The sequence below is a fragment of the Boleophthalmus pectinirostris genome, unplaced genomic scaffold, assembly GCF_026225935.1.
Source record: "Boleophthalmus pectinirostris isolate CB_2022bp ecotype Guang Dong unplaced genomic scaffold, ASM2622593v1 HiC_scaffold_22, whole genome shotgun sequence".
Taxonomy (NCBI): domain Eukaryota; kingdom Metazoa; phylum Chordata; class Actinopteri; order Gobiiformes; family Gobiidae; genus Boleophthalmus; species Boleophthalmus pectinirostris.
In genome coordinates this window covers 22,727,516-22,742,841 of record NW_026571190.1, presented here as the reverse complement: position 1 = coordinate 22,742,841, position 15,326 = coordinate 22,727,516, and the positions used below count along the sequence as shown (strand labels likewise).

Below are 15,326 nucleotides of genomic sequence, written 5' to 3'. Positions count from 1 at the left end.
CACACACACACACATGTACACACACACGCACACACACGCACACACAAATAAACACACACACACAAAGTGTGAAGATTGCTGAACACCAACTTAAGATGCCTTAGAATTTTTCTTCGAAGAATAAAATAAAAATGGAGCCAATTAGACATTTTCTTTTATTACAATTCTTTTTAACAACTAAGCAATAACATTTCCTTATCCACCTGGAAACTGTGAATGGTGAACACTGTATTATGGTAGGCAAATATTGGGCAACAAGATCTAAGGATGGGGCTAGAGAGGGGCTGAAAGAGTTATATTGGGCATAGGGTCATAGTAAAAAAAATTGAGTGTCTTCATATTTGGAGATGTTATTTCTTTACCTGGAAAGTTTCACAGTAGGGAATTAAACAAATCTCCCTCGCATTTGTACAATTGCAGGTGTTTTATAGCTAAAAAAAAATAATAATAAAAAACTGTCTTCACTGTGATTACCACACCAGAAAAATTACACAGTGTAACTTTAAATAACACATTAAGATTTTGGGGGGGAAAGTAAATATAGGATGATTACATAAAAATAAAAAAGATTAAGAAGAAAAAAAATGACAAATGTCTGAGGCAGGACTGACTCATGTAGTGATTAACACCTGTGTAAAGGTCGAGGAGGATAAGTCAGAGAAGAGCAGCGCGGTCAAGCTCTTATTAAAGAAGCTCTGGGCTCACAGCTGCCACACAAATGACCATCAAGCCAATCACTGCACTTTACTATGAATGAATCAGAACAATACTTTTTTCACAAGTGGGTCAAAATATTTTAGAAGATCCTTGGAAAAATTGCAGTCTTTCAAAACTAGGGATGGATACCTGTGTATAACAAAAATAATCTTGATCAACATTTTTGGAACCATCAGCTTCTTACACTTACTCACCTTGTGCACTTGCTTGTTTTTATGGGTTTTTTTGTTTAGTTTTTTTTTTTCATACAAAAACTGAAGTGGACAACTGGGAACATTCTACGAACGAAAAGGTTGTGATGGTAATGGCTGGGTCTATAATCCTGGTCTTTGCTCTAAACACAGTCCAGTGTCTGAGAACCAGTCCTGCTGAGGCTAAACGGCTGCATACACGGCCTCCAACTCTCCTATTGTTAACAGGGGATTATGGGAAATGGGTTTCATATAACGGCAACAAAGCCCCAGCTCACACATGCACTACTACACACTATTGCACACACATTACACACACTGGGGCAAGAGCTGGCTGGCGGAGTTTGAGTTAAGAAGTAAGATTTCCACCAAACAATAAAAAAGTGTGTTTAGGACATTGACTGGCCACTATTTTAACTTGCACAGTGAGACCATGCATGATATTAAATCCATAATGGTATTAGGTAAAATCAACTTTTATGGACATCTTATAAACATTATCTTCTTCAACGCTGACTATTTCATGCATGTTTGAGAAATCCTGATTGTTCCAAAGTTAAGGCTTGAGTGCCCTCACATCTCCACCTGCAACCCTGTATTTACTTGCAATGGTTAAAAAAAAAAAGAAAGAAAAATGGTCTCCCATTGGGTTGTAAATGTAGGATTAAAAATGCCACGTGTTGAAAATCCACTGATTGCTACTGTGAAAGGCCACTATGAAATTCTGGCCCTGAGTTTTGCAGTTTTGAACAGTAAATCGATAGACAAGTTTCTATTATTATTAAGCTTTATAGAGCAATAAATTTCAAATATCAGAAAAAAGCATAATATATATAAAATATCTTAGGACAAAAACAAGGCACCGAATATTGACTTCATCGGTTCAGTCAAATCCACATAAAGATCAACAGGCCTTGGTAGATAATGTCAATATAATGGCATGTAAACTCAGTGACTGTCCTTCACTTTGACTGTTGCCGCGAGCATCACTATTGTTCCTGTATCTCTCACAGCCAATGAATCAAACCAGACTTTCATATCACAACCTCCAAATTTGTCAGCCTTTAATCTAGGTTTCCAGCAAAGTGGTGACAAGTCGAGTTGGGAGATTTGTCAGCTTATCTACCCAATAACAACAGTGTGTAATATGAATTTTGACTTGCTATTGTCCTCGTATCTTTCTCTATCTAAGCCACGAGCAGTTTTACTTCAATATTCACCTCGTCTTGTTAAGAGTCAAGGGTTCGACTTCCACAGATGATAAAATAATTGTTAAAACATGAGACTGTGTGCGTGGACAAGTAACAATGTAATGCTAAAGGGCTATAGGCTGACGGTTTCAGAGTCAAGCTCATCCATTCCACAAGGCTCCTTGGGCTATCAATTCTGTTTCAGAGTTTATGATGACAAGTGCAGAAAGTTTTCAAAGTAAGTAAATGTCAATTGGTAACCATAGGCTGCAGTAGTCTCTTTGTTTAACTTTTCTATATTCACATTTGATTCATTGGGAGTTGTCCAATTCAGAAAGTCAATTTACCTGGATAGTTCCACAATAAAGCTTTAAAACATATTTCCAAGACATGCATGCGACACCACCAGGCCAAATTACAGATTTGAGATTAGAGCAGTAAAAACATGCATAAATGTGGAACAGTCGAGGTAAAGCAGTGACATCATGCACCTTATTCCTCCTCACTCTGCTGACAACAACCAACACTTCCATTTTGGACTACAGGTGCTTACTCTGCTTAAGATGGAACTGCATTCATTTAAATGGAGGACTAGAAAAAAATCTAAAATATTATTTTATAGAGCTAAAACATTATATTACGGTTAATTTGTGCAAAATGATCAATGTCCATGTGCTCCAAGGAGTCAATAGTACATCCTTACTCTGGATGTCTTGAAAACAGCATTGTAGTCAGCATGCATTTATTTGTTGACAGCCCTTTGCATAATCCTACAGTAATGATAATGCAATAAGGTCAATAGATGTGATTATAAGATTTAAAATAAAGAAGTCTTTACAGGCTAATGGGAGGCTTACATAATACTCACATTGTGCCATTTCCTGTATAGTGTATTTCATCTTTTTCAATAACCTCTGCATTCCAGTGTGCTTTTTTCCCTCTTGTGCTTGACCTCTGCACAGACCTGCCCCCACAGTTTATTTCTCTTTTTCCGCCCTGTCCAAGCAAGTCCCAGCTCTCTGGAGGGGAGAGCAGCGCTCCAATTGGGTTTATGAGGCATCAGCAGCGTTTGATTTTGTTATAAAGGCATCCCAATAAAAATAGGGGGAGGACAAGCACAGGGTTATCCCTTCTCTAAAAAATATAAACTATAAGGCACCATAGGGAGCAGTCAGAGAGCATATGGTCACAATATACCTCAGTGCAATAAAGGCAGAAAAGGGAAGGGTCGGTTTGAGAAAAATACATATAAAATGATGGGAAATTGGATCTTTTTATGAAGCATAGACTTAAAGAGTAGATGATGATACATTTTTTCTATCATCACCGCCAAAGGGCAAAGATGACATTAGGCAGTGGCACTTCCAAAGTCGAGTCACTAAGAGCCGCCAGCTTTCAACTCTGCACCAGTGACCAGATGAGCTGCAGTCAGGCTTCGCATAAGCAGAGATTCTGCCTGACGTGTGCAGTGTGTTGTGTGTCTAAAGGGAGGACTTCACCCCTGTCATCTCTGTCCAAATCTAAACACTAATGGAATATACACTCAGGCATTTGAAACTAACTAAAATGTTAACTGTGTCAGTACATTTTATTATGAATACAAAATGAATGAATGATCTTGGAAAAAAACACATAGGGGAAGAAGCCTTACTTGAGTAACCTGCATTGAACACACTGCGGTATCATCATTTAAATAACACTGGAGGCATTAAATCACCTTGTGATTGAGTTAAATGTTTTTTTTTTCTACATGGAAAATAAAAACACAATGCTAAAAAGGCAACTTCCATCAGATCATTTCAAATCAAATTAGGAAGAAATTATGTGTTTAATTAACTTCAAGGACTTCAAAGAAAGATGTCAAAGACTATGTCTATGAGTGAGTTTTGAAGGCTAAAAGATTAAGACTGATACAAAACTGCATTGGTTACTGAACCAAATAGAATATTTTCTAAGGCATACTGATATAGTCCTTCAATACTGCAATATCTGCTGCTTAAGAGTAAAGTTTTGTATGAAAAATGTAAATAATTTATGTTGTGACTTTTGAAAAGAAGAGCATGACATCACAAGCTCCAGATCAAAACTTTTCCTATTTGAAAACCTCATTGTGCAGCCTATTCCCAATCTGGATGCTTTATTACATTTTAATGGTCAAAGCTGAATATGATTACAATGCACATTCACATAGATGTTTAAGTGGCCAAAATATGCTGGCTCATTAGCCTCTGGGAGGTAACACTGGTGTAATAGCTGGGGCCTTATGGGTGGCTTATTAGTCCTGTGAGCCATTCACACAGTTATTTGCTTCTGCTTAGGGAGGCATTTGCCCTCACTGGACTTAGAGGGATATACAAGATTACACGCTGTTGTTACAATATTAAAACTGCCTTAAAGAAAATTGGATTACATTTCGGATTCCAAAAAGAGATTACATTAAAATAAATAAACCTGAAAGCTGTGGTTCATTTGGAATCTTGTACACATGCATATAAACATAATGCACAATTTTTTATTTTATTTTTTATTATTATCATTACCTGTATTATTATTTATCAGATAACCTCAACATTAAAGGTGAGACTACCTAAATGATTAGAACTGAATGATTCTCTGGCTTTTGTTGTCTTCATTTTAACACGTGATACATCATATCATTTTACAATTAGCCGTTTTCTATTTGTATGCTGTTCATAATATTTCACAAAATCTATTGCATTCTACAGTGAAAGAGCGCAGGAAAAGTGACCATAAGTCTGAAACTTGGCAAATCAGGAGGCTGTCAGCCATGTTGAATAGTTGTATATACACACAGTGACAGTTTGGACAGTGTGATAGATGACTTATTATGCATATGCCCACAAATAAAGCCAAACAAGTGAGTTATTCTGTGACATTCTGCAGCTTTAAAGTGTGACAAGTCTGGACTTGGTCTTCTCACACAAACACTAACAGCAGCCAGGCGTGGGACTGCTGTGGAAGCCCAGCAGCCTTTCCAAACACAAACAAATACCTACAATTAATGGCATTATGTGTTGAGAATTAGCCCAGACACTACCGCAAATTTCTTCTTGTTCTTTGGTGTACCTGTCCCTATCAAATAAAACAATAAATAAGTGGCATATAGATTTTTTAAAGGTAGATAATCATGATAGGAATGTTTTGGCATTTCCTCCACTCCCGAAATCCTACTTTTTGCCAAAAATCCATTACTTTTCAGAGGTATTAGACAGAGAAGTTATGTATGACCAGTAGCAGCTATGGAATAACTATAAATTAAACAAAAAAATTCACAGTAATTTTGATTGGCAACTTAAACCCACTGTCGATAAGCGTCATCACAGACTTAGACTGCATGCGGTGCTATTCTGGCCAAGTATTCAGAATAATTAAAAGTAATGAGAGGAGCTCAGACCACACAGCGTGCAGTCCGGTGGTGCCGCCAAAGATGCCCTGGCGCTCCAGATCAATTCCTTTGGGAGTACATTTTTGCCAGGCGCCAGAGCCCACCGCAAGCCTTTTGCCTTAATAAAGGAAAAGTTATCGTGACACATGGTCCTACACGTGCAACCTCAAAAGCAATGACCTCAACAGCACAACACCTGATCATAGTGGACAGGATTCAGTCTGAGCGAGATATTCATTTGGGAGATTAAACGAGGAAAGTGGGGACTGCCTTAGAACTCTTCCTCTCACAAGAAGTGTTTTCTTTGAGGCGGTGATATGACAGCCGTTTCTCCAGGACTGAGCACCTGATAGAAAGTGGGACAAACACAAGACCAGAGTCCCAAGTCCTCTCAGGCTCTGACTTTTGCTTCACTGAAGCAAAAAATCTGTTTAATGGGAAAGGCCCACTGAATCCATTTTTGACTGATCCATTTTTGAGGATTTTTATGTATAAAAGCATAATATTAAATATCATCTGGCTGTTTATGTCCCATTTGCTTTACTTGGCCATACTACTATAAGATACTAAAGTCATGGTGATCTATTAGCCAGTGAGATAAATAAAATTAGGATTTTGCTGCTGTTGGTTATGATGCCAATAATCATGACTGTGATGTTTCCTCTGACAATAATCATACCACTAAAATCTGATACTGTGACATCCCCATCTGTGACTCAGTTTTCAGAGTAAAACGAAAGAATCTAGCAGCAATCAACAGAATGTCAAACTGACTGTGTTGAAGTTTTAATATTGATAGTTGTGATGTTAAAATGTAGTGCACAAGTGCCCATGCAGGGACACAGTGTGCGAAACAGATTCAGTGTCTCTGGAGAGCAGGAGGCAGAGTGGGGCTGGTGGGGAAGATGGGAGACCAGCAGGGGGGAGCAGAGGAAAGACACCAGCAGCAAGTGTGGTGAAAAATAGGATGAAACAAGTGATCAAGATAAAAGTACTGAAGAAGTCTGAGCTCAAACTATACAGATATGATGTTACATTGAAGTATCAAACAAGTGCCTTTGGTAGAGTAGCTGTAGGCAGGTTCAGACTGAGAAGCACCTATACTCTATACTCACCAGTGTAGCAAAATAGTTGAAGAATAGTGGCTGAATATAAAAATGAAGATGAATAAATTATGCAAACTTTCATTTTCATGTCAAGATATTGAACAATATTTTGCTTTGGGTTAAGAACTATGAAAATGTATCAAAATCAAATCATTACTGCTGCTACTACTACTACTACTACTACTGCTAATGATAATAATAATAATAATAATAATAATAATTTATTTATGTATTTATTTTTTCATTCAGGGACATACTTTTCAGCTACCCCGTTACTTATTTATAAACCCTATTGACAAGAGTGAAGTCTATATGAAAATCAGACATGAATCAATACAAAACTAGCACTGAAAGTAGATATACAGATAGATATCATTTGAGCAGGTACTCATACTAAAAAAGTCAAATTCACACAGAAGACTACATGAAAAAATACTATTATTTAAAGTCAAAGTTTGAAAATGTATTATTGTGATAATGCTAGTATCATATAAACACAAATGTTTTGGGCCATATATTGAATTATCAATGGTACTGTGAAAAATGTGGGTGCAGTGGATACAACTTTTAACATGCGATCAAAAAGCTTATCAAAATTGTAATCTCACATATAAGTATGTATATCACATCTGTGTTATTTCTGTTTTTTGTGTGTAATCTTATTCAGCTGATGGTTGATGGCATCTTAGTGAATTTTTAAAAATTGTAAAAATAAAAGACGATTTATTAAGACCAGAAAAAAAGCATGGAGTGAATTGGTTGGAGTTTTGGGAGTGAGTGGACAGTTTAATCTGCCTTTTCACTTATGACAAGTTGTTAGTACTTCTCTGAATGGCTGCAGTCTGTTTCAGACCAAAGTCATTTTGAGATCTTTTGTCAGCTCCCTCCTTTTAGTTGATTCATCAATGTACAGGCCATGTCTTTAGTCTATTACAAATCTTAAACCACGATTATCACATTTAAAAAGGGCAAGTTTTTGCACACTGGGTTATTAAACTGATACTGCAAAAACAACATTACTATCATATTGTGATTGTATTTTGGTGTTTAGAACATTTGCAATAGATAGCAGTTAGGTGTGATGGGAGTGGTATGACGGGTGAGAGATGGAGATCTTTTTGCCACTCAGAAAATTAGTTATAGAAATGTGGGCCGGGGACTTAGTGGAGGGGGGAAAATGACTTACGAACACAGGCCATCCGTCAGCGGGAAAGCAGGCCTGACATCACCGCATCAATAATTCAGATGACTACAGCTAATGAGCGAGATCCAAACAAATCACCCCTGAATTCACTTCGGAGAACATTGAAACATCTTACTACGCAAACCACGCCGCCCTTTATGGCTACTTTTAGCAGCAGTTTAAGAAATGGGGCGCTTTATATCAATCTGTAATGGAGCTCGGAAATATACTAAGCACAAAAGAGAGAGGGAGAGAATCATTAAATGCACTGCAATTGAATGTAGGTATATAGAAAGGAAAAGTGCGAGACACAAACAAAAGAAAATCTACATGAAAAAGGATATGAAAGAAAAGATGTGGGCTGATGTGTGACTGGGTTAGACAGCGCTGCAGACAAATCAAATGGTACTGCAGCAGGTAACGCCTTTGACACCTCTCTGATTGATTACTCGCTCCCAGACGTTTTGCTGTGATCCTGTTTTTTGCTCCAAGAACATATGTGCCCCAAATGTGAGGGATGAGAAGCAGACTGAGGAAAAGTAAAGTTTGCTCTAAAATTTTCTTTTTCAGTCATTTTTCTAAAATAAAGTTTTTAAAAATTACTTTCAAATCAAATGAAAATTGTTAACAGGTGGGTAACAATGAGTGATATTTACTTTGATGAATTCATTCATCAATTTCTGTTTTTTTCTCTCCATTTGGTTTTAGAGGCGGTGAGGGATTGGAGGAGGAACACATGCTTGCAGTAACCTTGTCTCCTGTATAGCGGGGTAAGTGAATGTTTGTGAATGGGTGAAACGTTCTTATGTAATTATTGGGGATGCAAAGATACCAGGATCGGGTACCACCCAGTACCACCCATGAACAATATTTAGGACTCTTAAAAGGTTTTATTCAGTTCACAAAAGATATCAGTGCAGTGCTTGTGTTTACATAGCGGCAGGCTAATGTACCTAAGTGGTGGTGGTGCTTCTTAGCTTGTGCATGAATTGTGACATATTGTAATCGACAAACAAATATAGTGACTGAATTGAGGGGGTTCAGCTTTTAAAAGAGGTATAGCACATCCAGAGGGTGGTTGTGGTAAAATCAGAGAGCATTCACTGCTATGCTAAAAGTGACTTCTTGCCATTGCAGTCAGAGCGCAGTCTGCAAAGACGAAAGAACTTCTCTAAATTATTTTGGAATTAAACCTAACTATAGTGATTTTAAACAGAAATTTAAAACCCTAAAAAAAGTATTCCAGTGAAAATGAGGGCAATAATCATATGAAAATAATTTAATTTACCAGTGTAATAGAAGTTATAGAATTCACATAATCAAAATGAAGTACTCATGCACGTACTTGTTTTGGGAAAAAAATGTATAATGGTGCATCTCTAGTAATTATTTTCCAAGCATTGTGCATAGACAGACAACTGTCTACGGGCATTACAGAGGGTATAAAATTCCTGTCCAAGTGTTAGCAATTTTGATAAGAATAAATAGTACTTCTTTGTATTACCTCAGTATTTAAGCTAAATTTGTCTTGCTGCATTACAGATGAGACAAAAATGAGACGACTGTGTCCTGACTGCATATAATTATAAAGCATTTCATTGGCAAAGAATCAGGAAGTGTGCCGTTAGCATGGTAAATGTTAGTTTAACATATTAAGAAAGATGCAATTTTTATTTTTTTTTATAAATTGTTTTTAATAAAAGAAGAATATTACACTATAATGTTTTGTCAAGTGTATCCTCATAAAAAGCAACATCCCTGGGACTTTACAAGGACGGAACAAAATCATCACCTAAATAACCCTGCTTTTTTGGTGAGTTTAATGATGAGCCTTCATCATTCTAATTGTACCTGTCTTAGTATAATTTGATGGGAACAAAGCCAGTAAAAATGTCTTGATGTTGAATTGCACTTTGTCCTCAGTTGAATCTGGAGCCCAAAGTATTGCTTACACAGTTTAGCTCCTCTTCAGAGCTTCATAAGACTCTGAAGTTGCGAGTGGTCAGAGGTGCCCTAAAGGACTAAGCTGGTTATTGTGCCTGGGTGTGTGGGGCCAGCCTCTTGTTATTCCAATCCACTTATTTGACTGGTCCCGGGTCCCTGGGTGGGGTATGGCCGCACAGTTTGCAATCTATATTTCTCCACAGATATAGTACTCTCTGGATACTTGATATAATTCTCCATCGCGCTGGCCTGGACTTTTCTGGTCGCTCCCCTGACTCCATAAGCTGGGGAACAGGAAGTGCTTACACAAGTTGTTTCTTTGTGCTGCAGTCAGCCTTAAGACAGAATCACAACACTGGCAACATATAATTTCCAACAGTGCATGAATGATGAACAATGAAGGGACATGCAAAGTCTTCTCTTATTTCAATCTCAGAAGTTCAATGTCTAGAAGAATTTAGAATCTATAATTGAAAAGTTTTACTTATTTGCTCATTTCCATTCAGACTTTTCGAAATGCCTTATTTTTATATCTCTTATTAAACCAGCCATTCTCAATTTCCATGGGAGTTCTGATCCCAGGAGAGCCTTGTTTATTGATTTTATTTTTTTACGGTACACAGAAGTTACTGTGGTATTTTTCAAAGATTTAACTTTTATATTTTATCAAATACGTACTTCCGCGGACTGCCCGTTTCCACTCCTTCATCCATCTCTACATTTAATCTGATTTTTGCAGAGAAAGCCAGAGTCTTTGCACATACAACATATTCCATAGGTTAAAAATAACATTTCCATAAAAGTGCCCCGATCAGCGTTTTGGCTAATATCATTTTCTATTCTAACAATACAGCACACCTTTGCAAAGACCTGTGCTGTGCTGTGCTGATGTGAGATTCCAGTGTGACGCCGGTCCAGCTGCCTTTGCTCTGTAAACCAATGCGAGATAAGGACAAGGACTGTTGTTTGCAACTGCTAGCTAGTTTAACTTTTGTTAATAAAAAATATACATCAACTTGTCAACTAGTTCCCATTTGAAAATATGCATACAAATAGTACTGTCACAATAATTACTATATTGACTTGTCGTTCAATATATGAAAGCTGGAACTATATTTTTTATGGTCAATATTTACCATGTGTACTTTGCACCACTACTACCAGTTTTGGTCATATTTTGGGCAGACATTAAGACATAATCCATAAAAGGTCAAATTAATAACTTGACTCATTATACATGCAAACTAAGTTCTTAAATGTTTCATTTGGCTAAATGTTTTTTTTTTGTTTTGTTTTTTTTTTCTGTTTTTTAGGTCATGATTTTTGAACAATATTGAACATTAAGAATATTTTTTGTGGTTTAAATCTGCCCTTGAGTTACTGGTTCAGTGGTACTAAATTATTTTTGTTTCAGTATTCTTGTTTATCACCGATATTTACTTCAGCAATATATTGCATATCAGAATTTGTTATCACAACAGGCCTCAATACAAAATGATGCATATGAAAAAACTACAGTATGCCATATGCAAGTTTCACTCTCTCTTCTGAAATGTAGATATTTTCAGTCATTTCCTAATAATCTTGTACAGTTCCAAGTATCTGCAATAAAAGTAAAAAATGTCCAAGTCTGCAGCCGTGATGTGAAATGGGCAAGTGGAAACAGCTGTAATGGTCACTTGATATTTAAATACCGTCGTGCCGTGGGGACTAGACGCTAAAGGTGTGAGCAGAGAGCTATCATGGCAAAAAAGAGAAGGAGATGAAGGGCATAGACGGAGAGCACAAGTCATGGAGTGAATACAAAGTGCTGCTTCACCATTTTGTCCATTGCCACCTAAATAACATCTTCCTCTAACTTCCCTGCAGTGGCCCTGGGCTGGAGACTAGGCAAAGTACATTTCTCACATTAAAACTCTCGATACGCCTCCCGTGGCTCATTCAAAGCGCGCCTGTGTGTGCGGCCATATTACCAAGAGCCATCTACTTTTCACAGACACATCAGACACTGGAACTAACAATGTCGAAGTTAAGAGTCAGAGGAGGACTTGTATAACTCGAGGGTGTAGCGACAAATGCAGCACATGATTTATTTTTATTTTAGTATGATCAGTATTTGGTGTTCAAAATTTCAACTCCAGCAGACAGGAAAAGAAAAAAAAAATGCCATTAAGCAAAGAATTCAATAGTCAAATCAAATGCTGAAGACTAATTACTAATTAATGTATTCATCTTACCAATAAACACAGACTGAAATATTAATAACATTCAACTGTCAATTTTTGCCTCCATTTTCATTAGATCAATCTAAGGTTCTCAGAAGTATTGAAAATTATATACTAATCACTACTAAAACTAACATCGAAATGAGATAATTATTTGAGCAGGTATCAATTCAAAAAAGTAATTCACACTCACAGGACAAAAAAAAAGAAGCTTTTGAATGATCTTGAGCTGTATCATAAGTATAAGACCACATAGACTAGTGTACGCCCACTATAGAACCTACCTGGATAATTGAGGGATTACACAGATTTATAAGGCCACGGGGTCATATAAAAGAAAGTACTATCATTTAATGTAAAAAAACATATTCTGTTGATTAAACAATGTTTTAATTATGATTTTGGTATCGGAATCATTATTGAGTATCAAGTCTATTCCTTAGTATTGAAATCAAGATTGAAATGTAAGTATCTTGACAACACTGGATCAGTCATGAAACAATTACAACACCAGATGCACCAATGATATTTGAGATCAAAGTCAACAGATTAATTGCGCAATTTTCAACAGACGTGCCATGCCTACTGCACACATAGACCCAGTACTACTTTACTCAACTATCCTTGTGTTGTTTCACTGCAAAAATCTAGCTAGAAAAGACAAAGGGCTGTGAAGTAAACATTTTGAATTAGTACTGCTATTTTGGGGAAGCAATTCAGCACCCACTTGGAACAATTGGAAAATAGGATCTAAAACATACTGGGTAATAATTGACATTTTCAGAATTTTTAACCAGTCGTTTCCCCTTCTCATTTACATTCTCGAAGTTGCAAGTTTGAGCAATCTTCAATCACTTATATTCAAGAAGCCACACTGACAAGAACTACCATCAGCAGCACCCATTGCTCTCTACTTACTTCTTTCTCCAATTCTATTTTTTAATTGTGATACATGTAGGATTTGGCATCATGATTTTGGTGATTTTGGTACAAAGGAAAAACACCTTCTGCTTGTTAGCATGATCTGCAGCTATCCATCAGACTTGTGACTCTTTGTTGTGCTGATGTTTACATCTGCTCCTACTGGGCACAGCAGTTTTCTAACCTGGAAGCCAGCAGTCTTGTTTCTTTAATTAAGTCATTAGATGAATATTACGTTTTAAACTATGCCGATTATAGCAATGATCCAAGGGTGTCATAGATTATAACTATACAGCAGGCTCAAGCACAATATATGTTCTGTGACACTGGTGGAAAAACACAAGCGAGCGGGCATAGGTGAGGTAAGGGTAAGGCAAAAGGGGCCCAACAATAGTTATGAGCAGAGATGGGTGGAGTTACCTCATCACTCTCCTCAAACTAACAAGTTCAGCTATTTGTACTTCACCACACAGTAATGACGAGGAATAGACCTATTGTAAGAGATAAATATATGTCTAAACAGTCCTCAAGAATCAATGTAATGATGTTCAACTGTTTTAATTGCGATTGCTATTTTATTAATGACATCTACTGAAACTGAAAGAGGCAACAGTCAAAGAAAAACTTCATAGGATCGATTTCAAAATAAATATTGAGATAGAGTTAACGCAATATCAGTGTCAAATGCCCAGACTAAAATAAATAATAAGTGCACAGTGGCACTTTAAATTTCGCGCATGCATATCCGTGTTTAGCATCTTGTTTAGCTGGCTACGTTATATCCTGGTTAGCTGTCAATGTTTAGCCAATGAGATCAAAGAAAGTAATGGAAACTAAATAAAAAGGTTTATGGTCATTGCATATAACATTTTATTCGCGGGGTTCAATAAAGCTATAATGACTTCCTAAACCTGATCAGAGACTGTGATCTGTCAGTAGCAGCAGCAGCTTCGCACACACCGGTAGTGAGCCTTTGCGACAATGTTTAGAATAGCAGCGCTTTTCAATCGATAAGCTGGACAAGTGAGCTTACCTCTTTCTTCTTCTGTCCTCCTCCAGGCGGGAGACAGAGCAAAATAAGAAGAAATGTGCTCAAAATCGCTGGGTTTGCAAGCGATTTTCCCCACACAGACGCCATGACGGAAGGATGCTCCAACTGCAGTACACGGTCGAGGAAGGGATTGGATTGCAATAGGACCAATCAGAGAAGAAATGTCCAAGCGCGGAGGATTATGGGTAATGTAGTTTATCTGGGTCAAATAATATTGATGCAGTAAATATATGCCTATATGATAATGCCAGTGGAGCAATAGTCAGTATTATTAAACAATATTACAAACACAATGGGCCTAAATATATTTTTTAGTAACTGACAAAATGTGCTGACTTCTATTTGGCCTAATTTGATCATGAATTTCTTAGGATAATATTAGGATAATACCATGAAACTGCCTAAGAAATTAAAACATGCACAGTAGTCTACTGCAGCTATTTCTAGACTGAGAAACTACAACTATAAGCTACTGTATCTACTACCCATAAATAATTAGTCTAATAGATTTGTGTGAAAAAGTGTTGTACCTAAGTTCTTTCCTAAAAATAGCTGCCACTCAGAGATGTGTTTCAGATAAAGCTGTGTACTTTTTATATTGATTTCCTTTCAAAATACAGTCTACCCTGTAATATCTCATTCATGTGTCATTACAGTTTGAGGCGCATCAGTGTTGTAGAGTGAGAGTAATCCTGCTGTCGGACCTGCTCACAATAAAACAACAAACAGACGCTGGCATTTCCATTACCTCGATGGCAGAGGTAATTAAAACTGATTCTATTTGAATACATTAAAGCTGTATCACGTTTAATAAGACAAGCACACAAATGAACAAAAGTCAGCTATAGGGGAAATATTATTCATTTATGAATGAGGATTTGTCACACACAACCAGGTCTCTATTTCCTTTACAAATAATGCACAGACGGGGAATGAAACGCATTAACTCTAAAAGTCAATGTACCATGAAACAATCTGGACATGTCTCAGCCATGTAAAAACTACCATTCATTCTCTATTGATACTGGTGTGTTGGGTGTTCTGCATGTATCTCTATGGTGGAATGTTCAGCAGTTACCATGGTGATACAATGGACACTTTCGCACACACTGTCAAAAAATGTCAAAAAATACAAAATACAAATATGCAAAATACAAAATGGATTTAACAACACATTTTCAGAAGCCTGTGATCAATATGAGTGTTCATGATTTCAAGTGTGAACAAAAAACTGTTGGCTAATGCTAACCAGCATGTGACTGAAATGCTACTAGAGAGAGACTTGTTTAACAGCACAGTCAACTCACCTGTTGTAGTTCAGATAAGTCAGCTCTTTATGGCCAGATTGTGTTAAAATAATTAATAAATAACACAGTTATTTTAAATAAAGCT

At 36.9% G+C, this 15,326-nt stretch overlaps 1 protein-coding gene across 1 annotated transcript in view; it reads right to left on the bottom strand.

The window, feature by feature from the left end:
* tusc3 (tumor suppressor candidate 3) overlaps positions 1 to 14,048 on the bottom strand; it is a 45,583-nt gene extending 31,535 nt beyond the window's left edge. The window contains exon 1 of the mRNA XM_020931423.2: positions 13,917 to 14,048. Coding sequence (XP_020787082.2) covers positions 13,917 to 14,021 — 105 coding nt within the window. The 5' untranslated portion in view covers positions 14,022 to 14,048. The remainder of the gene's footprint in view (positions 1 to 13,916) is intronic.
* Positions 14,049 to 15,326: the final 1,278 nt, after the last annotated feature.